At 45.0% G+C, this 26,928-nt stretch overlaps 1 protein-coding gene across 6 annotated transcripts in view; it reads left to right on the forward strand.

Moving 5' to 3' along the window:
• The window catches only part of GRIA1 (glutamate ionotropic receptor AMPA type subunit 1), a 291,242-nt gene that overhangs the window by 181,655 nt on the left and 82,659 nt on the right, over nucleotides 1-26,928 (forward strand). For all 6 annotated transcript variants that reach the window (XM_019750390.3, XM_019750391.3, XM_074313815.2 and 3 more), the window contains 4 exons: nucleotides 4,744-4,848; nucleotides 13,026-13,136; nucleotides 13,856-14,062; nucleotides 19,712-20,082. In XM_019750390.3, the coding sequence (XP_019605949.1) occupies nucleotides 4,744-4,848; nucleotides 13,026-13,136; nucleotides 13,856-14,062; nucleotides 19,712-20,082 (794 nt within the window). The remainder of the gene's footprint in view (nucleotides 1-4,743; nucleotides 4,849-13,025; nucleotides 13,137-13,855; nucleotides 14,063-19,711; nucleotides 20,083-26,928) is intronic.

The raw sequence follows: 26,928 nt of genomic DNA on the forward strand, positions 1-26,928 counted from the left end.
AAAGGCTTTGGGCTCTTTTTCCCAGAAAAATGCACATAGGTACAAACATCTGTTTGCATGGCCAGGAGGTGGGGGACCCATAGACACTTCTGGAAGTCCATCCCAGGACCTCAGGTAAAGAGTATGTGCCCTAAATAGTGACCCTCCCTCTCCGTGTGCAATCTGCCTGCCAATGATCAAGCATATTGAAGTAAACACATGCCCAGCACTTTCGTAGATGAGGTCTGTGATGGGGTGGGCAACAGGCAAAGACAGCTGCTGCCTTTCAGGACTCAAGACCCGATTTTGAAGGGAAGGGAAGCTCCTGAGAAATGAGAGCTATAAAGGTATGGACGCAGGGCTCACTAACCGCCTGGCTTAGGTGCTACGGATGCTCAGAGCAGAGCGCCACGACTGAGGAATGTGGACATAAGTAAGGCTTCCTATAGGGCGAGGACTGGGGCTTTCCAAAGGGTGGCCATCTAATTTATCATTCAAACTGGGATGCCTACTAGTGAGAGGAAAAGCTGTTATCAGCTATTCCAGAATGAGAGATGTAGCCTGGAACTATCGCAAGCAAATTGGAATTACAGGAAGGGTGAAGGTAACGTGGAACAAACAGTGACTGTGGCTTTGGAGGGTCGGGGGAGGATGTAAATGAGAGCTAGCAGGAGACGAGAGTGGGGGCAGGAGCAGGACTGTGGGCATCAGGCCCGGTCTCTTAGGAGCTCAGAAGAGAAGAGCTGGCTTCTCACCGCAGCTCTCAAGCACTATCTGGGAGATCTTGGGCTATTTGCTCACTTCTCTGGCACTGCCTTCCTCATCTACTAAATGGACATAATCCTCTTAGCATTGCTTCCCTCACTGGCTTGTCATAGGCTGGGGCGGGGGTGGGGGTGCAGGTAAGGATAATGAGTCTCTTTGGATGTCAGGGCAACACTATGAGATGTTTGGAGCTCAGATTATTCTTCTCATTGTCCAGGTGGGAAAGTGGAAGCTCAGATGGGTCCTGAGACTTGCCTTGGCAAGAAGAATAACAAGAAGGGGCCCACTGGGACCTAGCCCGTCCCCCTTGACTGCCCACACCCAGTACTCATTCAGGGGGAGAGGCCAACAGAAGGGATCCGCTGAAGGCAGCCACAACGAGGTCACAGATCCCTGGGCCAGAGTGGCTCTGCTGCCTCCCGAGGGACAGGGTGGAGGAGTCATCTGTGTTGACGGCTCAAGTCGTAGAAGCAGTAACCAGGCAGGAAACAAGTTATGCTTCAGCATCCCACACATGGCAGACTCTGAGCTGCACCCAGTACCATTTACAGGAAGCCAAAGGTTAATTCTCCATCTCTCACAGGAGGAGTTGGCAGGTACCCGGACAGTGACAGGAGTTCCAGAAGGCAGGATTCGAGGGGAAACCCCAAGTGTCCATCAGTCTGACCCTCTCACTGCAGGGGGCAGGTGACGGGGATGAAAGATCAGAGGCTCAGCCCTGGTGGATAGGACAGCAGTCTCCAGATATGCCGAAAGCACATGTTTCTGAGAAGCTTCTCCCTCTGACTATGAGTCCTGACTGTCCACATAAACTGTTTGGGACTGAGCCGTTGAATTGACCTTTCCTTGCTCTGTCGTCATGGAAGGTTTGTCCTGGAATGTCTCTTTTCCCATGTTTTGATTTATCTCCAAAAGTGTATAAGTCTTGGCTTCCCCAACTAGACTGTAAGAGCTTTCAGCTTCCCCGGGCCTCTCATGATTAACAATGAATCCTGAACCCAAGTGCCATAAGCTCTGAATCTCAATAATCCTATCTGCAAAATGGGCTCTTGCTACTCACTGGGTTTCTGTGAACATCAAATAAAGCAGCTTGTTATAAAAACACTGTGACAATGCAAGGGACCCTCAGGTCACTAGAACTTCGCTGATAATGATTTTTTTGAAACTTAAAAAAGGCATGTAAAAGTAATAGCGACAAGACCCTCATTTCTGCTGAAAAGAGTCCTCTGCTCTGAAGCAACATACTAGTCCCAAGGCTCAATGTTAGGGCTTCTTGTTTTCCACACCTCTTACCACCCTATACAGCACAGCAGCAGTCGTTTTCTCATCAGTATCACCATCATCTAAATAACAAATACTACTACGCATTGAACATTTATGTCTCAGACAATACGCTAGGCATTTCTATTCTGTGAGGAGTAAACCAAGAAACAGACTCAGGGATTTGCTTGTGGACACATCATTGGGAATTAACACAGCATGGCCTGGGAAAGGTCCCGCTAGAATCGTAGGTAACAGCAGTCGACACATAAACACACTACTTTGTACATTTCTGTGTCACATACCCCGAGTCTAGCACTGTAGAATTGTCCCCTGGTTGAGAGGCCACTTGGTATCTTAAGTGAAGATACCAGAGTATATGAGAACCTCTGGATTTTTGGTTTGCCACTGACACTTCTAATAAGCCATAAATCTTGAGCAAATGACTTTATCTCCTAGAGTTTTGTTTTCTCCCACGTAAGTGAAGATTGTAATTTCTAAATGGCACACCTCAGGGGGTTCCTGTGAATGGAGGTAAAGTAATAAGCTCGAAAGTGCTTCATAAACATGGAACACTTGGAAAGTGGTGGTAATATTAATATCACTGTTAGTTATAATAATAACAGCTGGCTGGCCTGTGTTGAATACTCACAATGGGCCAAGCATTAATCATAAAATGTCTCATTTATTCCTTAAAATCACCTGAAGACATAATTAACTCTCGGTGGTCACATTACACAAATGAGGAAAGAGTCACGGAGGCTGTATGCAATTTGCCACACTAGTACGCCGTACTGATAACTGGTATGATACTTGAGACCAAGACCAAAAAGAAAATGCCCGTTTGGGTGACTGATGACACTTCTTTCTGTTTGGGTAAATCAGTCTATTATCCAGTCACCTGCGCATCTATCCCAGTCTGGTGTTCCAAATGAGTCATGTAAGTCGGTGCTTACTGTGTTTCCCCCATAAGAAGACCTAACCGGAAAATAAGCCCTAGCATGATTTTTCAGGATGACATCCCCTGAACATAAGCCCTAATGCATTTTGGAGCAAAAATTAATATAAGACCTGGTCTTATTTTCGGGGAAACACAGTGGAAACCCTATCTTGAAACTGAATGAATGTAGGAAAGCTAAAGATGGGCAAGAGATGACCGAAGTGAGAAGAAGGTAAAGTTGCTGATGCACTGAAATTGCTCCCTTTTTCCTATTCTTTGCAGCAGAATCTATGCCTTGTTTTCTCTCTGAAAAACAAAGCCAGCCTAGACTTTTCCAGGGTTGGATTTCTCTAGATTTCACCTGAGAGTGCAGAGCTTGTTGTATAATTTGTTCAGCACTCTGGGCCTGTCCCAGCCTCCCCACTGAGACTTCAGGCCAGAAGATGATGAGAGGGTCAGTGTCAGCCTCAGAGCAGTCTCTCTCTCTCTCTCTCTCTCTCTCTCTCTCTCTCTCTCTCTCTCTCTCTCTCACACACACACACACACACACACACACACACACATACACACGCACACGCACACACACACACCAGCTTTTCTTATCCTTCTGAAGGCAGAGGAGCTGCTCACTGTCAGGAAAAGATAAAACCCGGCCAGTTTTCCTTTTAAGCTCTTTGAAGATGGGGGAAATAAACAGTGCTGAGTTATAGGGCCAGGTTCACAGTGGTTACATGGAGAGACTTATCTTACTGGCCTTCGGCCAGACTGATACGAGGACACATGGTCAGTCACCATTAAAGAATGTGGTTTCTGGCACTTGAGCCAATGATACGCAGCTAGACTCACCCCCAATTTGAGGGTGGACTTGGGTGAGATTTATTGGTCATCTCCAGAGCAGCAGGCTCAGCCTTCAAGGTCTTGGATCACCCATGATGACCACTTGACCTTCAATATGAGCTTCAAGCTATGAGGCCATGAAAGTTTGATCTGACGCATTCGTGGAGAAGAAATCCCATGCAGCATATTTTGGAGTTCCAATATAAATTCTGTCTTAACCAGCTCAGACCTGTTTAAAGCCCTGCCTGCTCTGTCTTAACATAAAGGGTTCTCTCGGGTGCTTTTAAGTTTTCACAGCACTTTCACATGTGCTGTGTCATTTAAGTTCGATGGGGCAGGAGTTTTGGAAACTGAAGGCTTAGAGAGGTGAATCACCCAAGGTTACTCAGCTGTTCAGAGGAAAGCTGGGATAAACTCCATGTCTCCCACTTCCAGGTCTTTAGATTCCCAAGTGCTTTGTCCTCTGGCCTCACAAAGGAATTAAAAAACCATATTCAAGCACAGCCCAAGGCATCAATCATAAGGCTGGCTTCTTCTCCTGATTTGCCAGGGATGGCACACCAGCCCCTTTCCTTAGCAGGCCTCCTTCAGTGTCTTCATCTGAAGGTGTGTGAGGAGTGGTGGTGCCCATGGTGGTGGTCATAATGGCGTGTTTGATTGGTGGTGGCACAGAGATGTCTTATGGAGACTTACTGTGATCCATTGTTACCGATTGCCTAAAGCCATGGGTGCAAAATGTTTTCAAGATGAATCTCAGTTTAGTAGGAAAGAGAACTGTGCTCTAGTAGCAATGCCTTCTACAGTCAAGGATGTAGAGAGTCTTTTTTAGCATGGATGTTACTCCAAGACCTCATCCCACGTCACATTCTCGGGTTCTGGATTTTCCACTGGAGCAGAAACAGCAAACAAACATGAGGTACAACTTCTGAGTTCACTGTTCACCACGTGGATCTGTTTTCCAGGTGCGGTTTGAAGGCTTGACAGGAAACGTGCAGTTTAACGAGAAAGGACGCCGGACCAACTACACCCTCCATGTGATCGAAATGAAGCACGACGGCATCCGAAAGGTAAAGGTGCCCTTTGCTTCCATCGCACAGGGAGGAGAGGGCGGAGCAGAGGCTCCGGCCGGAGCTGAGGGCCTGATGGGCCCCCTTTTCCTAGACTGGATCTCTTTGAAGAGACTCGGGCAATGAGGAGTCCAGACTCAGCTCTGCCACGAACCAACTGGGTCTTTGGGCAAGTGAGTTCCTTTCTCTGAGAATCGATTCACTCATCTGCAAAATGGAGATAAAGATACTGACCTTTGTCTCGGGGTGCTTGTGAAGAGCCAAGGGATGGGAAATTACTTTGAAAAATATAAAGTAATAGATATGTACAAAATGCTACTGCTGTTCCTGAGGGATTCTGAAGGACTTCAGAAGGATGATTATTGAGGAAGTTAACTATTCTGTCCTAATCCTCACGTGGTCACATCCACTCCATTTTTCATGCAGAATGAAACGTACATGGGCATGTGTATCCACGTAATATAGAATATGGATGGATATTAAAATGTTTAGAATACATTCAAATTCTTGGGAAAAGCACTCAGAATTTTATCAGACCCCATGTGCTCTGGCCTCTGCCTCTGTCTGTGACCTTGACCCTTGACATTCCCTTCCTTTCCCCACTCCAGTCCTTCTTATCAACTTTCACTTCCTTGAATACACTGTATTCTTTCTCACCTTAGAGCCTTCATACACGTCCCCTCTGTCTAGGCCTCCCTCCACCCCATCCCTTCTTGTGCCTGGCCAGGATTTAAGACTCTGCTTTACTCTTTACTAGGAATGTGACATTAAACAAGTTATTTGGGCTTCTGGGATCTCAGTTACATCATCTCCAAAAGGGGGATAATACACCTTACCTCCCAGGGTGCTGTCAGGTTTAAATGAAATCATGTCTGCTACCCCCAATTGCCTACAGGGAGGGATCCCCAAAAGTAGCACCTAGCATGTAATGGGCATTCAGCCTATGTTTTGTTTGTCTGTCTTTGTTTGTTTGTTTGAACTCCATTCTTTAGGCCACAGGGATTTTTTTTTTTTTTTTTTTTGGTCAGCCTTGAGTTTGAATGAGTCAGGCTGTGCAAGCCCATGGAATGGATAAATCAGCAAACAGAAATAACAGAGTAACCTTAAAATCCACAAGCAAATGGTTGTGCTTTATTTTTCAGACCCCGAGGCTGTTTTTCAACTTACTTTCCAATGACTAAATCCGTTCTTAGAATGTGGGCTTAAGCATCCTTTGTTTATAGGAAATCTGACTTTCAGAAAATCAATTTTTCCACATCTGTGGCTTCAGGCCTTTTCCTCAATCAGCCTCGTAGCAAAGTAATTCCTCAGATTCACGGGTGACCTAGTTGTGCTGGCTTCAGTGAACATCATGCAGCCTTACTTGATGGAAGTAATAAAGAGTGGCTGCTGCTTCTTGATGCAGGGCCACGGGAACACTTTCCTGATCATCAGGCCTTATCCTGCACGTGAATGTGCCAACACACCCTCTAGGTATCTGGGCATCCCACTGACATGTATGTGCTCTAAGCATCCATCCAGCGTCCATTTAGGAGCTTCAAATGCCAGAATTGCACTGCCTCTGGAAATTCAGAGATTCCATTTCCCTGTGGGGTACTGATGTACAGGGGTCTCTATCCAAATAAAATGTCTTGTCAAATTCAGGTGGGACCACAAATTCCGATAAACGGCTGCCAAGGGAGAAGAGTAGGAAAATTCTCCAAGGTCTTTCATAGAGAGACCAGCACTGTTGATTTAACCATCCTTGCCCGTCACGGTTGGTCCTGTAGTTATTTTTGGGCCAGACTGAAGGCCTCTACTTCTCATGGCAAGTTGGTTTCAGTCCCCCTGTCCTGGCCCTGAGTTTTTGATCCCTAGTTCTGACCCTGTGTAGAGCTGGAAAGGAAAAAAGACTAAAGTGACACCAAGTCCTGCTGGTGGCAAAAGTAATTTCAAGTCCCAAAGAAGTCACAGCCTTCCATTCCATACGTCCTTTGGAGGTTGTTCTTTAAATCCTTGCTACCCAACTTTGGACATGCCACATCCTGTTAGAGCTCTAAGAGGCAGAGTCAATCCACGCACTTCTCTGTTTCCACTACTAACCCCAGAGCCCAAGCCACCGCCACAGCTGCCGGATTCATTCAGGAGCCTCCTTACCAGCCACTAGTCCTGCTGTCCATGCATGAGCTTACCCCTCTGTCCACGAGCTTACCCCCTCTCCCACCACAATAGCTGGGACCATAATTTTCAAATATACACTAGGTTATGTTACTGTTCCTCTGCTTCAAACTTTTCACCAGTTTCCTGTTGCAGGTAAAATGTAACACAACGCCAGACCATGGCCTTCAGAACCCTAGCTGCCTCTTCCCTGTGACATCAGCTCTTGCTCTAGCTCGTTGCTCCACAGTCACCCTGGCATCGTTCTGTTCCTTCACCTGGCTTCCCTATCACTACAGTTCCATAGGCTGTGTTTCTCCTTTTCCTTCCGGTCTCAGCTCACGTGAAGTCACTTTGGAGAGGCCGTCCCTGACCAAGCTCCCTGAAGTAGCCCCCACCTACCCAGCACAGTCCCATTTTTCCATTTTATTTTCTTCATAGTGCTTATTTCTTCTGCTATATTCTCATAAGTTCAGTGCCCTACAAGGGGTTGGCAAACTCAGCCTGCAGGCCAATTCAGCCGCTGCCTATTTTTATACAGCCCGTGAGCTAATGGCTTTACATTTGTAAATGGTTGAAATCAATCCAAAGATGACTATTCCATGAGATATGAACATTATATGAAATTAAATTTTCATTGTCCAAAAATAAAGTTTTTTGGGGAACACAGCCACACACGTTTATTTATATACTGTTTATGGCTGCCTCTGTACTACGACACCAGCAGAGATGAGTAGTTGCAACAGAAACTGAAAGGCCCACAAAGCCTGCAATATTTACTGTCTCGCTCTTTCTTTACTGATAAAGTTTGCCGACCCCTGGTCTAGATACGCATATGTATTCTCTTTCCTTCTTCTCCACTCATTGCTGCTGAAATGTCTAAAAGCAGGACTAAAATGTCTGAAAGCACCTCTCTAAAAGCAGGGACCATAGGTGTGTTATTTATTATATCCCCAGTGCCTACAGTATATTGACATACAGTAAGCACATACAAATAGTGGTTGTTTATTAGGGTTGTGGTTTATTGAATGTTGCTGGGCAACCAGGAAGCATACAACTCTGACCCATATTTCCATAGATCTGCCTGCAAATAGGAAAACAAAATGCTGACAAAGTTAATGAAAGAACACTTCAAGCAGAACTCAGACAAAGGCACACACAAACTTGTTAAGTTCAAATTCTTTAAGTGTGTAGTTAAGATAGCCCTAGATGCAGTAACAGATAAACTCTGAAATCTCAGCAGTTGAACAATAGAAGTTTAATTCTTGTTCACTTGGTCTCCCTCCAGTTTGGGGCCAAGGGCTCTGATTAAAAGACTCAAGACTTATGGAGGCTCCGCTGTCTGCTTAGATCTTTCTGGCTGTTACCATCCAGCTAATAGATGAAGAAGAAAGAAAGTAGAAATGATGCTGGAGATTTGGGGGAGTCAGGCTAGGAAAGATGTGTATCACTTCTAAAGTATTCCATTGACCAAACGCTAACCACCTGGTCCACCTAGACGCCAGGCAATTTAATTGCTGGCTAGGCAGCCACTTCCACTAATACCCCTATGTCACGGAAGGTGAACAAGAATCTTGATGGTCATCTAGTGGTCTTTGCCACAATACGCAACTGATATTTTAAAAACTGACTGCAATGGACTCACTTTTGGAGGTCGGGGACTGTGGCTTCAAAGGCAGCCTAGAGATACAAATGTGTAAATGTGATTTAATGACTGTGTAAGGTAGATCAATTGAATTTACTATTCCATGATAATCTCCTTTTTAGACTTCATCCACTTAAAAAAAATCTGGTCTATCATCTAGACTCATTTCTTATATTCAAAGAATCTTTAGAAGTAGTTGGAAAAACAGATCAAAAATTGTAACTGGCCCCAGGAGAAGACCTCTCACTACCAGAATTGTTTAAATCCTCTCCTAAATGGTGAGCCCCAATCTTTACCAAACTACTGGCTCTGATTTTCTTCCAGACAGAATCAAAGTTCCTGCATATCCTCAGTAGAGAATGAAAGTACCGTATGATAACCAACCCATTTCTCTAAGAAAGGGAAATTTGCGCTCTCATCTCTGAAGTGCAGTGTCTCTTCAAAAATCTTTGTCAGCTTTCTTTTTATCAAACTGTGGGCCCAGATTTCTCAGCCTGCTAGCTTACATGAGGTGTAAGCTTGGTGTTGGCATTACTCTGCTCTTCTGACTGGCGATATTATTTTATTTCCCTACTAAAAGGGTTAGGAATCAAATAAGCTTGTTTACACATTTAGCTTTTGGAATCAAAGGAGCTATATATAAATCAAGCTAGACAGTAATTTTTATAGATCCTAATTTAACACCCGTGCTTTGATAGTAGCTTTGAAGGACAGCTATCCTCAAAAATTAAAGTCTCTTTCTAAGCCATATAAAAGTGGTCCACACAGATTTATCTTGTTCCCCCCACCCTCCATCTTTTGTCAAAATAACTTGAGAGTTTAGAGCAGTGTTTTGTGGTTTGGGGACCACTTGCCCTATGACATTCTGCATGTAGAGCGAGTTATATTGTCAAATGAGTTTGAGAAATGCTCCACAATATATGCTTCTTGTGGAGACTGATAATGGTCAATAGCAAATTGAAATTGAAGTATCTTGCCGCATAGAAGCCTGTTAGCCTCCACTAGACATTAGCCTACTGAATATCAATTTTCAGTTTACTGACAGCATGAACCACACACAATGCTCATTGTTGCACATGCATTAACTCATTTAGTCTTCACAGCAGCCTTGTGAGACCAGGGCTATTGTTGCATCCATTCTACAGAGCAGGAACTGAGGCCCATGGAGGTCAAGTAACTGGCACAAGGTCATAGAGTTAGTAATTAGGAAAGTCTGCCTTTTAAACCAGGTCTGTCTGATGCCGGAGACCAGTCTCTTGACCATCAAGTCCCCACTTTGAAAAATAATACCTATTAATACAAGGCAGGTTTTATAGAAATTAGTTGCATGTCAGAGGTAACTTCCTCTATACTGACGGTTGTACAGTGTGAGTAGGAATAGCTCAATCTGTGACTGATTGTGAAGAGGGAAGAAGGAAGGAAGACAAAAGAGAAAGGGAAAGGGAAGGAAATGAAAACATCTCAGCATTATCCATAGGGGAGGGGAGAATAACAATTATAGTTGTCAGACTTTCTCCCAAGCTTACAGAAATTATACTAAAAAACCTTACCTTGAGATCCATGGCCTGGCTTCTACGCCCCGCCATTCACCAATGTGCTATATAATGTAATAAGTTAGATCATTTGATCTCCCCAAACCTCAGTTTTCTTATCTATAAAACAGGAAAAATAATCCCAAACCTGCCTGTGCTACTTGCATAGTGTGCGGAGCAAAAGAGTTACATGTAAAAGTACTTTGGAATTGTTTTAAACTTGCATCATGATATAAATACTACAACAGGGCTTTGTTTTAAACATTTATTTTTCAGCCAGAGGCCTCCTTGTAAAAATGAACTCGTAAGGGGAATCCCAGTGTGTGAAACAGATAAAAAGCAGAGCTGACTGTTGAAACAGGGGTGAGGAGCCCAGAGCTGCCTCATCTCTGACCTCTCGCCCAACCTCCCATGGAAAGTGGGGAAGGGGCTCCATACAGACACCCCCAGTGTTCCATGGAGTAAAGGGAGGTAGGTGAGATTGCTCTGTGGTCCTGAGCATGTCCGCTGGTCTCTGAGCCTCTGTTTCCCACTCTAGAAAGGAAGAGGTCGGAAGACATGCTTCTTCCAGCCTTCTCCAGTTCTGACATTCTGGAAATCTAAGTTTCTGGTTCTGGTGTCATTAGAAAGAATGGCCTCCTTTCACACGGACTCAAAGTGCCCCAAGCAGGAAACATCACACTAATGCTGACGATGAAGATAAATCTTGACCCAGTGAGACAGGCTCCCCTTCTGGCCTCTGAACTGACTCAGGACCAACAGGGTCCACTGTCTCCAGGTTGGATGCACTCATTCTCTCAACAAACGCTTCCTGAGCACCTTCTCAGTGAAAGATGTGCTACACATAAGGTCCTAGAATGAACAGGTCCCAGCTTTCTGCACGAGGAGCCTGCAGCATCACAGAGAGAGGGGTACAGACCCACAAACAGCTCGACCACAGGGACCAGTGGAAGCCCACAGGAGCCACTGAAGCTCGGTAGGGCCTGGCCCTGCCGTCAGTCTTCCTAGCCAGAGCCTAGCTCCCGAGTCTCCTGTGACCTTGGGAATCTTACTTCATTTCCCCACATCTCAATTTCTCCACATTTAAAATGGAATGATAATCACTTCATAGGTTTTTGTGAGGATGAAAGGAGTTAAAAACATAAAAGGCACTTAGAAGAGTGCCTGAAACACAAGCATTCGATAAATGTTAACTAATGTGATTTGCAGCCCTGGGCCAAGTCCTCTCTCAGCAAGAACAGCAGAGTGGTGAAAAGCTGCCTCTGGAGACGGGTTGCCCAGGCTCCAGGCCAAGCTCAGCCACTTTCCAGTTGCATCACCTTGGGCAACTTAACAAACGCCCCTAAGCCAGATGGAACGGCACCAAAACTATAAAACACATAGCCTCTGACATAGCAAGAGTATAATCAATATAGGCAATTTTTATTATTGTCAACGACCGTGATATTGCAGGGAGAATTGCTCATTTCCAATCGAGGGGACTGGAACGATATCAGGGTGAAGGGGACCATTGGCATGTGAGCCTGGGCTGAGTTCTGGCTCTTGGGAGACCTGCTCATCCCTCTGCATCTGCTCCTTCCCTTTTGCGCTTTACATCTACAGACCACAAAACAAAATGCAACTGTCTAACGACGTATAGAGACAGAGACGGAGACAGCGATGGTGTGTGTGTGTGTGTGTGTGTGTGTGTGTGTGTGTGTGTGTTAGCCATGCCATTTTGCTTTTCCCAAACTTTCATGACTTTTTGTTGCCTTCAGGAGCATCTACACTGTTTAGCCTGGCCTTCAAATCCCTCTGTTTTCTAGACCTAAGTGCCCACTGCCCTCTTAGACTAACCGTATGTCCCACCCAGGACACAGTGAACTCACATATCTGAGCAGACTCCTGCCTTCACATCTTGGCTCATATTCTCCCTGGTCTAAAAGGTTTGGGCCCAACCCATCCGTCCCTCTTGACCTTAAGCCTTGCCTCCTCCTGCTGCCTTTTTCCCGGCCTAGGTTCCCACACTTGGCTTCTGCCTCCCTGAGCTCCTCAGGGTCCAGGCTTCTTGAGCCACTCACTTGTCACCTGTGGGGTCATGTGTATGTGGGCGTCATGTCTTCCCAAGAAAACTGGACGAATTCTCAGAGCAAAGACTAGCTTTTAGAGTTCTTTGTATCTCTCTCCACACGGCCTGCCATACAGTACCGCCAACGTTTTAGCTCAGAGCCTTGCACACAATAGGGATCCGATAAATATTTGCTCAAATACTGTGGAAAATGAATCGGTATAAAAAACTTAACTGATTTTTTAAATAATGTTAGCCAGTATTTTTAGGCAGTACTATATGCTCAGTATTAAAATAGTTGGAAATATGAGAAATCAATAAATAAAGGATAAAATAACCATCACCCAGGAAGTTAAACCTAAATGGAAAAATATCATTAACCTAAAAAGCCAAAGAATGTAATTTTTAAGTCACATGATTCCAACTATAGTTCAGAATGAGCTCAGAAAGAGACGGGTTAATAAGCATGGGGGAAAGAAGGGTTTGGCCTTGTGGGCCACTGCAGGGAATTACATTTCCACAGCCCTGGCTTGCATTGTACAACGCCGTCTAGCTGTGTAAACAGTTAAACCCTCATGCAGGGAAATTTCCAGGCTTAGCCCATCATGGTGAGGATTTTCACAGGGATGGGGCTGGGAGGACCCAGAGAGCATCTTGCCTCTTGTTTTCATCCCCCAATACTTTAGAGCCGGCTGTGTCATGGTCTGATGCTGAGCTCCTTGCTTTCCTGTCTGGTGGTGTCAGCTGGGTGACCCAGAGTTGGCCAGTCCTGAGGAGCCTGCCTTACCTTATGTCACCACCTTCCTCTCATTCACAGATCGGTTACTGGAATGAAGACGATAAGTTTGTCCCTGCAGCCACTGATGCTCAAGCCGGGGGTGATAATTCAAGTGTCCAGAACAGAACGTACATCGTCACTACAATCCTAGTGAGTACTCAGTCCTTCCTCGAAGTTACCCAGGATGCAGCCTGGACCCACACAAAGGTTTTCCCCAGAAGTGAAAGCTGGTCATTATTCTTGCCCCAACTGCACTATAGGTAGAAAGAAGGAGTGGGAAAAGGTATTTCCTAGAGGTCAGAGGTTCCACTCTGTTCCACTCTGGCTCTGCCATGATTTCACTTTGTGCCCTTGGAAAAGTCACTTACTCCCCTTGGAGAAATAGTTTCCCCATATATGAAACAGAAGGGTGAGACTAACATGTGGTGGTTCTCAGACTCCACCCTCCTGCAGTAGAAGCCATTTTCAAAGAAAGCTTCTTACAGTCCAGCACCTAAAGTGGGTGTAAGTGAAGCTGCTATTATTTTCAGTGATCGATCGTAAGAAACCTAGAGCTTATTTAGGGTGCTCTTCCCCAATACAAGGCCCTCAGAGGTACCTCCAAAATATACAAGCGGTCCTGGAACATAATTTGAAAAGTGGTGGACCACATCTCAATGGTGAAACATTCTTATTTTAATAGTTTGTTTCCATAACCCAAGAAGTTTTGTAATGGGGGAAGCAGACATGCAGGAAGTGGATCTAGGGGCTAGAGAGACATCCCCAAAGTTACCCGATATTGATGACGTCCTCCTCTGCCATGCCAAAGTCCTCGCTACCCATGAGTGATCGCATAACCCACATTCTCTGTCTCCCCATTTCTCCACTAGGAAGATCCTTATGTAATGCTCAAGAAGAATGCCAACCAGTTTGAGGGCAATGACCGCTATGAGGGCTACTGTGTGGAGCTGGCTGCGGAGATCGCCAAGCACGTGGGCTACTCCTACCGTCTTGAGATTGTCAGTGATGGAAAATACGGAGCCCGCGACCCTGACACAAAGGCTTGGAATGGCATGGTGGGAGAGCTGGTCTATGGAGTAAGTTCTCCACGGGGTGGGGAAGCTTAAGAGCAGAGGCAGAAGGTTTGACAGGAAAGCATTTGGTGGTAGGCTGGCCATGCCCACAGATGACTCCTGGACTTCATAATTTGGTACTGTTGCTGATGAAAAGTTGAGAGTCCAGAATCCAATGTCTTAAGACATTCTTTCTTCAGGTTCCTGGTCCCAACTCCCTCAACCAAACTTAGTTTAGTCTTGTGACCAGGATAAGTTGTCACTTCCCTGCTCAAAGTCATGTAGTCAAAGAAATGTCTTCCCTGGTGTCAGATGCACCCAGATCTAACCTAACTTTCCTGTCACTGGCCCGAATACTCCCTTCTCCTGCACCTTCTACTTCAGCCAAACACCCGAGTCACTAGGGTACGCTCTTCCGTCCTGCATCTCTAAAATTCTACCCCTTCTTTAAAACCTGTATCAAACACTAGTTTTTCCAAGGTGTCATTTGTTTTCTCCCCATAACAGGCACAAACTCCCCATCTTAACTGTTGTTGGCTTCCCCTGTAGAATTTCATTTCTGCTTCCATTAGAGCTTAATGGTTAGAGCTTACCCTGACTCTAATGGTTATCTGTATAATTGGGGTAGGTCTATTTCATCTTTTTATCACTCACGATACTTGAAATAATGCCATGAACAATGGCTATAAAATCTTCCATAAATTGAAGCAGTTTTGAGAAGCCACCAAATGCCTGAATTGTTTTAAGTATTCCAGGAATCGTTGAGAAGTAAAAGATTTGATTGCTGTCCTCAACAATGATAACATTTTATAGGGCAGAAAAGACAAGGTGAGAGAATAGTAAAATGTGGCATAGTAGCAAAGTTCAGGAGCTACTGTGGCTAACGTAGAGTTTACGCAGCTCTCAAGAAGGATACGGAACTTGACAAGTGGCCATATTCAAATAGAGAGAAGAGCAGCCTGGGAATTTCTCAAGTATAAACAATAGAATGGAGATGGAAATAACATAAGGTGTGAGAGTGAGAAAACAGTGGTGATTTTTGTAGAGAGTGTGGGTGAGGAGTAGTCAGGGATAAGTAAGAAACAACAAGGGGAACCATGTGGATTGATTTGGTGGGCATTGGGAGACCATGAAGGTATGTAAGTAGAAGAACAACAAATGGTAACATAAGAACAATCCAGCAGCCACTTGCAGGAAAGGGACCACCGCAGCTTCACTCGCAGAAATGGAAGAATGGGGGCTGGGTTTCTGAGCTGAAGCACGCAGGGAGCCCCAGGTTGACATTGAGCTCTCTCTGGTCAGGATGAAGCAACCATTTAGAAGCTTTAAATCCCACTGTCACATATCGAAGCAATAAGAGTCATGATGGCCATGAGAGCCATACAAATGGAGTTCAGAGAAGAAAGGGATGGAATGAGGACAATCTTCCCCAGGAAGGTGGCTTTTGAAATGACCAGGGGAGACAGTCAATGAATTGAGGGGTGGGATGTGCTTTTCCTCCTCCCTCCACTACCCCTTACTTTGAGAAGTGCCATTGATAAAAGACAGAGACCTAGATGGTTAATGCTGTATCTGGAGGTTTGTTTCCATGGGAACCTCCACCAAGCTTGTAAGGTCATCCCCATGGCAACTTCTGTGAACTTTTCACCTCCACCAGTATTCATCTTTACCCTCACCCCACGTAAGGCAGTTCCCTTAATAAAAGGCTGGTGATAGGGCCGACCAATGGCGTGATCACCCTGAGGGTAGCCAGCAGTCGGTGACGTGTCACTAGCTCATCAGTAACAAACCAGAGTGACCTCTCGGTGCCTCAGCTGCCAGCCCTCTCCTGGGTCCTCCCCTCTGCCTGGCTTGTCCCTCTGCCCAGTACAAACTGTGTTCTAAAGACTCCATGCTGGGCCCAGTTGGATGCCCTCCCTTGATTTTCATTTGGCTTTCCTTTTCTGTTCCTGAGGAAAAAACGAGAAATCTGGGGAAGTATCTCTCAGTCACAAACAACCAGTGAGGTCAGAAAAAGCTCATTTTGGAGGCTTCCAAATGTAGTCTTTTGGTGCCTTTTAAATAGCAAACCAATCAGGGTCTCTCTCATCTTCCGTTTGCTCCTTCTTGTCTTATCAACAATTGTGTAGCAGCATTTGTGCACACAGAGTGTGCCAGGTGCCACGCTAAACACTTTACTCACATTATTTCATTTCCTCCTCATAACAACCACAGAAAGTGGATATGATTCGTTCCCACATTTTATAGATAAAGACATGGAGGCCCAGGGAGGTTAGGTTATTTGGTAAAGGACATGCAGCTCATGAAAGGCAAGTCGGGACACGCATCCTGACTTTCGTACCCTCCTCTGAGACATGCTGGCTCTGTAGAAATCACACCATCCAAGTTCTGGACAGATAGGCCGATATTAACTGGTGGTGAGAACAGCAACGGTGTCTGCTTGCCCGGATGCCACAAGCTGCGAAGGAAGCTTCCACTTCTCTGTGCCTGATTCACAGGTGACTTTCTCGCCTGCCCTTTGTCTTAGTGAAGCAGAGAGAGAGTGAACTTTGCAGACAGACACCTGGACTTGAGTTGCCAGCTTACTGATTACATGACTCCTACAACCACCGAACTGTGAAGGTCACCCCTGAAAAACAGGGCAAGCGCATCCTCTGTCCCTGGGCCGTGGTGGGGAGTATCTACCTACACAGTGCCTGGCTCATCGTCTTCTCCATCCCTGACAGTTTTCTTCCCTTGTTGCATTTCCTACTGCATCAGAACTGTTCACACTTTCCCAGGACTGTTCCTACCAGACATCATAGAATCACAAACTTTGTTTGGAGATCTCCTAGGTCGGTGGTTCTCAAAGTGTGTGGTCCGGACCTGCAGTTTCAGTATCATCCGGGACCTTGTTAGAAATGCAAATTCTCAGGTTTCACCCCCCGGACCCATGGCCACCTCTGTTTTCAAAAGCCATCCAGGTGATCCTGAGGTATGCTCAAGTTTGAGAGCCACTGTGCTAAGATGTCAGTTTAAGTAAATAATTTTAAGCACCTGCAAAATGCTCATACTTCAAGGTACTCTCACATATTTGAATTCATTTGACCCTCATGAAACACTCCTGTCAAATAAATAAAACAAAATCATGTTAGGCCTCTTTTGTTCTAGTGAGGAAATTGACATCCCAAAAGACTACGGTCTGCGAGGAGCAGAGCAGAGCAGCCAGGCCGCCTTTCCCAGATCAGCTCTGCCCTTGATCGATCCTGCAGAGCTCCAGTAACTAACTACTCAGGTGCTGGAAACCAACTCCCCAGACCTCTCAGTCAAGGCACAACAAGCTAAAACACTGCTGCTTTGCACAAACCACCTTCCTCCTCTGGACTTGAGTTTCGTATCTGTATAATTAGGTCACTGAATTTAGCATCTCCCACTATGTGTACATCCTACACAGATGGGTCCCTTTTGGTGTCCAGAGAGATCCATGGCCAAATAATTTTGGACATAGCTGTAACTGCTTCTCCCTCCTGGAAAAGCTCAGTGCATAGTGGTCTTTTAAAGGTTCCGGGAAGTCCTGTCCAAAAAATAACCTGCTTAAATTTGTATTTCCCAAAGCTTTTTTTTCGTGTTACAGTTATTAACATCCCAGAAATAGTGCTCCATGAAACAAACATGGGAACTTCTGAGTGAACTAAGCACTTCTGAGTGAGTTAAGGTGGTTTGGGTCAGTGATTTTTCCCGTCCGCAGTTCATGGTATTAGCGCACACGAGGAGGCCTCAAACACACTGAGTTCCTGTGACCACTTTAAAAGCGGGTCTTCATTCACCTCCCTTTGGGGTGACTTGTGCTCTGTCCCTCTTGGTCATTCCCATTGCTTTTCTCCGCCTTTCCTTTTCTATCTGTTAGTTCAGAGAAAGAGAGTAGATATCTTGTACTAGCTTGTACGTGTTTGTAGAAATTATCAAGAATTATGCAGTGGGTGTTAGGAGAAGAAAATTACTACGAAATTCACACCTGACTCCAAGTTGCTTTACGGAAAGTCTCTTTCTGTAAGTGAGAACGTAAGTCATTCTGAAGCCAGACACTTTATTCCATTTAAGGCGCTTTTTCAATAATCCCAGCCAATGAGAGTAACCAGAGGAAATCTCTCAGCCACACCAGTGGGGCTAAGCGGGGCCCTCGTCACACAGCATCTGTCACCAGCCTCACATCTGGACGGTTGCACTGCATCATAAGAGAAAGCAACGTGGCTCGAACAGATTTGCATAGACATGTCTCTCTTTCAAAAGTGAATGGTGTGGCATCTGTCCATTGAACCCGCTTGGGTTTCCAGGATCTCTTGATCTGAGGCGAACAGAGCAGTGGATTTTCAGTGCGTAAATACCAGCGCTTCTGCCATTAGGGAGCGGTAGGGAAAAGAGCAAGGCTGGTGGTTCCACGTGCTGGATGCTTCAGGATGCACATTTCTTGCAACCTTCTTACGTTTATTTACATATTGGATTTAAATTTTTAAAAGTGAATTACCTGTGTATTTCTTAACAGTCTTCTTGAAAAGAAAAGTAGTAGTGATGCTACTTTTCCTTCTCTCTGCCTGGCCTTTGCTCACATAATTCCCTCCTCACCAGTGTGTTCTGTGCCTGAGCAACCTGTCAAAATCCTAGTCCTCCTTCAGTGCCAAATGCACATGTCACCTCTTTGATGATGCAGCCCCCGATCTCCCCATCCAGAATTAATCCCTCCCTGGTCTTCTGTTGCGTTCTGTATTTCTTAGATAGCACATACCCAGCCTACTCTGTAGATTGAAAAACTGTGTGTGCATGTATGTGTGTATGCTTGTATGCCGTGTGTATGCTTGTGTGCATACCAATCTCTCCTACTAGCTTTTAATTCCCTGAGTATAGGGACCATAGCTTACCTACAGCTTTCAACCTAGGGCTTGCCCATAATAAGTATCCAATAAGTGTTTATTGAGTTCAATTTGCCTTCACCACCTTGTTAGTCAGAACTACCTTGCTGCAGGTAAAGGAAACCCAACTCAAACTGGCTTAGGCCAACAGGAAGACTGGTTCATGTTTCTAGAGACAAACAGAAGGATACAAGTATATTGGCACATGATCCTAGGGAGTCCAGGGTAAGGCCTAAACTTAGGGTGGCCCAAATTATTTCATCATGTATCAGTTTCTGCTTCTCTCATTCTGACTCTCAGAGCTAATGCTCACTATACCAACTCGGGTCCTGGGCCATTCTTGAATCATTCTGGCCAGGGGAGTGGAGTCTATGGATGGCCAAACCTGAGTTATGTGTTTGACCATATAACCGGGGCGATCAGCCTCATTTGAACTGGGAAGACTGAGAGTAGGGCAAGAGTGGTCCTTCTAGTGGAGGAAGGAGGCATGACTGCTGGGCAGGCAAAACAGCAGCTATCATAACAGCTCCCTTGTGGTAAGGTAATAAGATGCCCCTGACAATTATAACTGTCCATCAATGGTATAACCTCTCCTGCAGGATGCTGAGCGGACCATCCATTTGTCAGAAATGTTTTATAGAGAATAGGAGGGTTTGGACTTCTAAGGTTCTTCCTAACTCTCATATCCGTTAAGACACAGAAGAATATTCACAGTGAAGACAGAAACAAGAGAACAGAGGAGCTGCTGAGCTCAACTGCATTTTTTTCTTCTATTTTGTTTTTCCAGAGAGCAGATGTGGCCGTGGCCCCTTTAACTATCACCTTGGTCCGGGAAGAGGTGATAGACTTCTCCAAGCCATTTATGAGTTTGGGGATCTCCATCATGATTAAAAAGCCACAGAAGTCCAAGCCAGGGGTCTTCTCTTTCCTCGACCCCTTGGCTTATGAGATTTGGATGTGCATCGTGTTTGCCTACATCGGAGTGAGTGTCGTGCTTTTCCTGGTCAGCCGCTTCAGCCCCTACGAATGGCACAGTGAAGAGTTTGAGGAGGGGCGGGACCAGACAACCAGTGACCAGTCCAATGAGTTTGGGATATTCAACAGTCTGTGGTTCTCTCTGGGAGCCTTCATGCAGCAAGGATGTGACATTTCTCCCAGGTCAGTCAGCTCTTCCCAATCCCTTTGCTCAATGCTGTATTTTTCTTGGGAAAAAACAAATACTGGGAAGTTAAGAGCTAGGAATTGTTTGCAGACTTCATTGTACTCAGTGTTTCAACTGTGCTTTATAGTCAACCGTCCATTGATTGCAGGCTGTGAATTATCGGGACACTTCCTGTGTCTGGGCCAGCTCTGTCTGCTATCTGTCAAGATTAATGGGCATAATCACAATTCTGATGTTCTGTAGCTGAAAGGAACAGAGAAAGGGTGGGGCTACAATATGGTGTAACTAACATTTATTGAGCACCTGCCATATGCCAAGAAGGTTTTGAGTTCTCTACATGCATTTATCTCATTGAATCTTTACAGAAGCACAAGGTGGGACTGTCCTTATATATCCTCTTAGGAATGAGGGACCCCAGAAATGTTGACTGTCTTGCCAAGGTTGCACAGCTAGCAGCTAGGTGAGGTGAAGGAGCACTGAATTCTGAGTGGGTTCTAGCATTGGCTCTGGTATGCTCTGTGCTGGCCCTGAGCAAGTTACCTGACCCAAGTAGAGCTTGGTTTCTTCATTTTTAAGAGAAAAAGGTTCTCTTTTTCTTGGTTCTGAGGAAGACCGTGGAAATAATCTAGTTCCAATGCTGATATAAATTGGTTTCTTGTGGTTTGAAATTGAGGTTCTTAGAGGTGCCTCAACTATTGCACTGAGAGTACTGGGGTGACCAAATCAGTGAGGTTTCAGCCCGACTTGTGAAAACAGAATAGCTCCATTTTTGTCTGTTTTATATATTGGACTTGTGAATAGTATTTTGTTTGAAAAAGGATTCTGAAGCTAAGAAAGAAAGGAGGAAGGGTGGACAGTGGGGGAGAAAAATTTGAAAACTACCATTCTAGACCACTTCCCACACTTACTGACCTCCTGTCTCTGTAATGTTCTTTCAAGTCCTCATGGACGTGTGCTAGAGGCATCTTTACCACAGATAAAATTGTTTTGCATTTGAGTATCGATGAGGACCAATATTCCTAAGTGACAATGGAATAAAATCTTTCTGAGGAGATTCCTGCAGGACTCATTTTGCCTGCTGTATAATTTAGATAGTTCCATCATTCACCATGATAATCTTGTTTTTCTTTAAATAAGAAGACAGTCGGAGGGTGGGGGGATGCGTGGGAGAGGAGGTGTGAGACTGGATACTTGGCCAATACTGGTAAACACATGGTGAAGAGTAGATAGAACCAGGCAGGGGAAGGGCTTGCTTAAAAATAAATCAGTCCAGTGGATAAACAGTGAGAAGAAATGATTCTTATCTACTCAGGATAATGTAGGGCCATCCAAACAGGCATGTGTCTTATAAGACCCACGGCTTATTTTTTCTGTTAGTTTCTTCCTCAGTGGGCATCTTACCTCCTAACGGCACCCTTGTGGTCTGACGAGGTGGCCAACAGCTGAGTCTTCTGCCAAGCATGTTTTTGTTTGTGCTGCACAGAGTTTGGCAATGGTTGTCCAAAACTGAGTGGCAGCTGCCCTCTTTAGCCAACCCATGCATTTCCCACTTCACCACAGCCTTCAACTTTTTGCTTTCATTCCTTTGTTACTCAGCTGGCTCCAGAGAGGGTATTTGAGTCTGTGGCCTCTGGCTACAAGAGGGTTTTCAAACTGTGCTTCCAGGACTTCTGAGGGATCCACTAGGGTATCTTAGGAACTGACACTGAGGTGAAGATGAAACTGAATAAAACAACTCTACTCCATGCCTGTGTTTTTCACTGGTAAAATGGAAGTAAGAGTTCCTACCTCAGGTATAGTTGTGAGGTTAAAAAGAGGCCGATACATATAGACCCGCCATAACACGGTATCCAGAGAGAACATAGGAAGCATTATAAAACAGATGCTATTTCTTAATTATTTTATCCATTTTATATATTGGGCTTCTAGTAAACTTCACTAGAAGAATGTGTTCTCACACTGATTTGAAAGCCAATGGACTTCTCCCTTTTGGGGAAGACCAGGGACAGAGCAGACACAGCCAGTGGTTCCCTCCAGACCAGCAATACCTGGATTCCTGAGGCTTCTCCTCACAGGAAATGGGAGGATGAATTTGTCATTTGGGATTACACAGGAGTAAACCCACCAGAAGAAGGAATTTCAGCCATTGAGATAGACTCTTCCTTATAGAACATACCCTAGCCAATCCCAGAGCTTAGGGCCTATAGAAACCCCCTAAGAGTCAGAGTATACATCACAATGTGTGTATTTTTTTTTTTTTTAAATATATGCTAAAGAGAAAAGGCATACACTTCATCCTGCTAGGGCCAGACAAAAAGACAATGATACTTGGATAGTAATCGGAGCCAGAGACCAAGCAAACAACTGCAGACACCAGCGGAAGCTTTTGTTGTTGTTTACACCTTTCCTGATGAAGTCAAGTTTACATGCGTAACTCTACGTTGGACACTCTGGGTGCTGGGGAGGAAGGTATTTTAAGGAGCTTGTATACTTCCAAGACCCTTTCAGATGAGCTTCAGTTCATTGTTCTTGCTATTTAGTAGGTTGGAGCAAAAGTAACTGGGGTTTTTGCAATTAATTATTTTTAACCTTTTAAACTGCAAGTACTTTTGCACCAACCAAGTGCTTAAAGAATATACCATAAATCCTCACTAATTTAGAATTTGGGGAACTAAGTTTCAGCTGAAGTATATCTGCATCCATACACAAGTAGCTCTATTTCTCTTTAACCTCTTCAAAATCCGTGTTGATGTCTATTAACCAAAGCCAACAAAATGTGGCCCAAAGTGGTTGTCTGCAAGTAACAAAATAAACTAACATGACCACAGGAATATGAACAGCTGTATTTCTCACATTACAAGAAAAGTGGAGACAGACAGCCGTGGTTCTGTGAAATCAGGATCAGATGTTCTGTGATTCTTGTCTTCATGTTTACAAGATGGCAGCTCCCAGATATTACGTCCATAGTCAAGCAGCAAGAAGGGGAAGGTTTGTTGCCAGCCACTTCTATCTCTGGGTCAGGAAACAGCTTACCCCAAGCAGATGTCTGCTCCTGTCTCATTAGTCAGAGCAGTGGCCCATGAGCACGTCTAGTGGTAAGGGAGGTCAGGAAGGCAAGGATTGAGATGTTCTAGCCCCCTAGAGTAGAAGGGGTGGAATTGGACATTGGGGAGTCAATCAGTAGCATTGTCTTAACTGTCTAAAGTGAATGTTTTCTGCACCAGCACCATGAATAGATAAAATAATATGTAATCAGCACATTCAATGAGGTATACCAGTAAATGCTCCTGAAATGTTTTAAAGACTCCTCCCTTTAAAATGTTTATATAAATATTGGTTCTGTGTAACCTATTTTAACATTCAAAGTTAAAATTCATTTAGCTATGACCACAGATAAAAATGCCATCCGTGAATTGACTTGTAAGCCTACTTCCTGTGCCCAAAGATCTATTTTTAATACATATTTTAGACTCCTTTTTTTTTCCATAGAGAACATTTTGAGAAGGGATGTATTAAAAGGGAAACAAAAATCATCACAGTCAAAATTTGTCTTTAGTTCCCTCACCTTTCCTTTCTGTGCCTTTTCCCTTTCTTGTGCCCAATGTCATTTATTTAGTCAACAGATGTTACTAAAGGTCTACGACATTCAGGGAACAGTACTAGGTGCTGAGGATATGAAGATATATTGATGATGGAGCATGGGGGGGGGTGAGAGTTTTTACTTCAAGGAGCTGGCAGTATAGCAGTATAAAGCAGACATTAAGCAATCAATTGTGAATGTATAAATTGTGATGTGCTATGAATAAAATGAACCTACTGTAGCAATAGGTAATAAGGGAAGTAGAATTAAAGGGGGCGTACTTAGCACATTCTGAGAAGGTGTCTCTGAGGAGCTGATAGGTAAAACAGAGCTACGCTTGTTAGAACTGAGAGATATAACAGCTATGTGCAAAAGCCCTCACGTAGAAAAGAGCTTAGTGATTTCAAAGATGGGAGGAGTGACCAGTGCGTCTGACGTGCAGTGAATGAGGAGAATAGGGGTCTGAGATAACATTTAAGAAGTAGGCAGAGGCCAGACCTCGTAGGGCCCCATGGCCATGGCATATATAGATTTGGAGTTTTACTCTAAATACAATGGAAAGACATTGGAGAGTTTTAAGCAAGGGAAGAATTGATTTACATGCTAAAATGCTACCCTGGGGAGCTGTGAGGAAATGAATTAAAGTAGAGAAGAGTCAAGAGTGGAAGCAGAGGGCCCAAGCAAGATGCTCTCATGGCCGTCCGGGGGAAATTACAGTGATGGAAATTATGATGATTGTGGAGATGGATTGGTGGTCTACTCTGAAACTAGACTTAACAGCACTTGCTGATGGATTGGCTATGTGAGACTGAGGAGAGGGAAGAGCCAATGGTGACTCCAAGAGGTACGGAGCATGTGGAAAACATGGAACTACAGTTCCAGAGACCTTGGGCTCTGGGTGGGATCATTAAGATGATCTAGATCATCTATCTCATTTGATAGATGATGAAACACACCCAAGAAGGGAAAGGATTCTCTCTAAGGTGACTGAGGCAATAGCTTATCCCTGTTGAGACCCCATCCAGTTCTGCCTACCATGCAGCCTCAACCCAAGGCTCCAGGGCCTGCGAGGGAACTGTCAGCGAGCCTCTTCAGCTCTCTATTCCCACAGCCCCCACTGCCCCATTGGCTTTTCCATGGAGTCACTACTTTTCTGGGTTCAGGTCACCTTAGTGAGGAGAATGATAGGGATTTGGGAAGTCTTAGAGGAACAAAGGAAAATGGGAAATTATGACTTCAGCATTTAGAAACTCTTTTATTCCTGATTTTATAACGTAGCAGAAGGCATGATAATTATGTCCACCTAGTGAAGATAATTACTCTCAGGGAGCAGTCTCGAGCGGAGGAGTGATGGCACTTTGGACACCTCCAGGAACCCTATCCCACAATCCCCCAGCTAATGAACTTGTCAGGGGCCCTGTTACTGATTCACCATAGGAACAGGGTGGCCAATGAGCAGAGCCCAAACCCATAACTAATGACAGCGTGACCTTTGCATTCACATATAAATTCCATAGCAACTTATATGCCTCCCCATTGAGAGGTGAGGAGAAACCTGTCCCTCCATCCTCCCCTGCCAGAGATAGCTGAGCAAACCCCTTCCTCTTGCTCATGCTGATGTCACTTGAGGAGTGTAGAAGAAAGAAGGGATGCTGGGATTACATATCCATGGAAACAGCCTGAAATTATAAAATATTTCACCTTCAGAAAATGCAAGCCTCATTTAGGACATAGATTCCTTGCTGCAAGGAAGAGTGTCACAAGGCTTTATGGGCAGTGATGAGGCAAGTAATCTGTAATAGGTGCTGTGAGTCTTGGGACTAGGTATGGGGGTTTCTGCGGGGATCCCCGGCATCAGAATCACCTGGGATGTCTGTCAAAACTCACTCCCCGCCCCAGATCTGCACAATTGGAAATTCTGCAGTTGAAGAGAGGAATACACACAAGTCCTGCCCTTCCCCCAGGGCAGATGGGCATTAAAGTTTGAAAGACATTGAATTAGGCGGTTGCCTAAGGAAATCAGTTTAGAGGCGCAGGAAACAAGGTGCATGGGTCAGCCAGAAATAGTGCCAATCAACAGCCATGAACACTGAGCCCAAAGACTGCCTGCTCACTGCCCCATGGTATGTTCTCTGCTAGGTGAGCAAGGCCCTGGGCACACAAGAGGTCACCGCGGCCACTGAAGGCAGAGGTCTTGTCAGTGACCGTGTCTCCTCGTACCAAGAGGAGCTCACAAAGGGATTCACCAGAGTCTATTGCCCCTGACTGCGTTTCCCTCACCATTAACAAGCAATGCCAACACAGAGGGGTTTGCCCCGGGGAGGGGATTCTGCCATGGTGGCAGGTGTGATCTATACGTGGACTGTGTGGGCGTGTCCCCCTCACTGGGGAACTCCAGCTCAGTGTCTCCTTCCTTTTCAATTTTAATCCTCTGCTACCTGATGGCAAGACCCAGAGCCAGGCTCTGATACTGAGCAGCTTCACAGACCACAGAGAAGCACAAGAGTCCAAGTTTCAGAAGCTCCAGAAGCCACATGGAAGTATTAAAATGAATGCAGGGACAGGAGGATAAAAGCTTCACTGGATACACAAATGAAAAGCATCATTTTCTGCATCTCAGCCAGCAGTTCTGGCCATCAGCAAGGGGGAAGTCAAATTGCTTGCTCTCTGTAGATTGCTCTGGAAGTCTGAGGTTTGAACAGTTCAAATGAAGGAGAGATTTCTTTTTTCTCCAAACTCACAATAGGAAAATTCTCAGGAAGTGTTTCACAGAGCTGAAAGGGATGTTTAGGACCATTTATTCCCTCATTAAGTGTTTATTTAGCACCTGTTATTGTGGTAGGCATGGTTCAAGGTGCTATGGGAGACATCAGTGAACCAAGCAGAAAAATCCCTGCCCTCCTAGAGCTTCGCTTCTAGTGAGGAGGCAGGCAATAAACAAAATAAAATGGAATTAACAGCCACCCACAGCCCAATTTGATAGGTGAAGATTCTGGCTTACGGGGGGGAAGGAGCTTAGCCAAGGTCACATGGTTAATTAGTACAAGTTCAGTAACACAAGAATGGAGGTCAGCTGGAGCCGTGGCGAGCTGGAGATTGTATGTGTCATCTAAAGAGGGCTGCTCTCACTCAGCCATTGCCATGGGAACTCTGTGCAGATGAAACAAAAGCATGCCTAGATTCAGCTTGTGGGGCACCCGTGGGAGACCCCCGGAAGGATCTTACGGAGTCTAAAACACCACTGTATCTTTAATGCACTTAG

The sequence above is a fragment of the Rhinolophus sinicus genome, chromosome 5 (assembly GCF_057876585.1).
Source record: "Rhinolophus sinicus isolate RSI-liver-muscle chromosome 5, RSI-T2T, whole genome shotgun sequence".
Taxonomy (NCBI): Eukaryota; Metazoa; Chordata; class Mammalia; order Chiroptera; family Rhinolophidae; genus Rhinolophus; species Rhinolophus sinicus.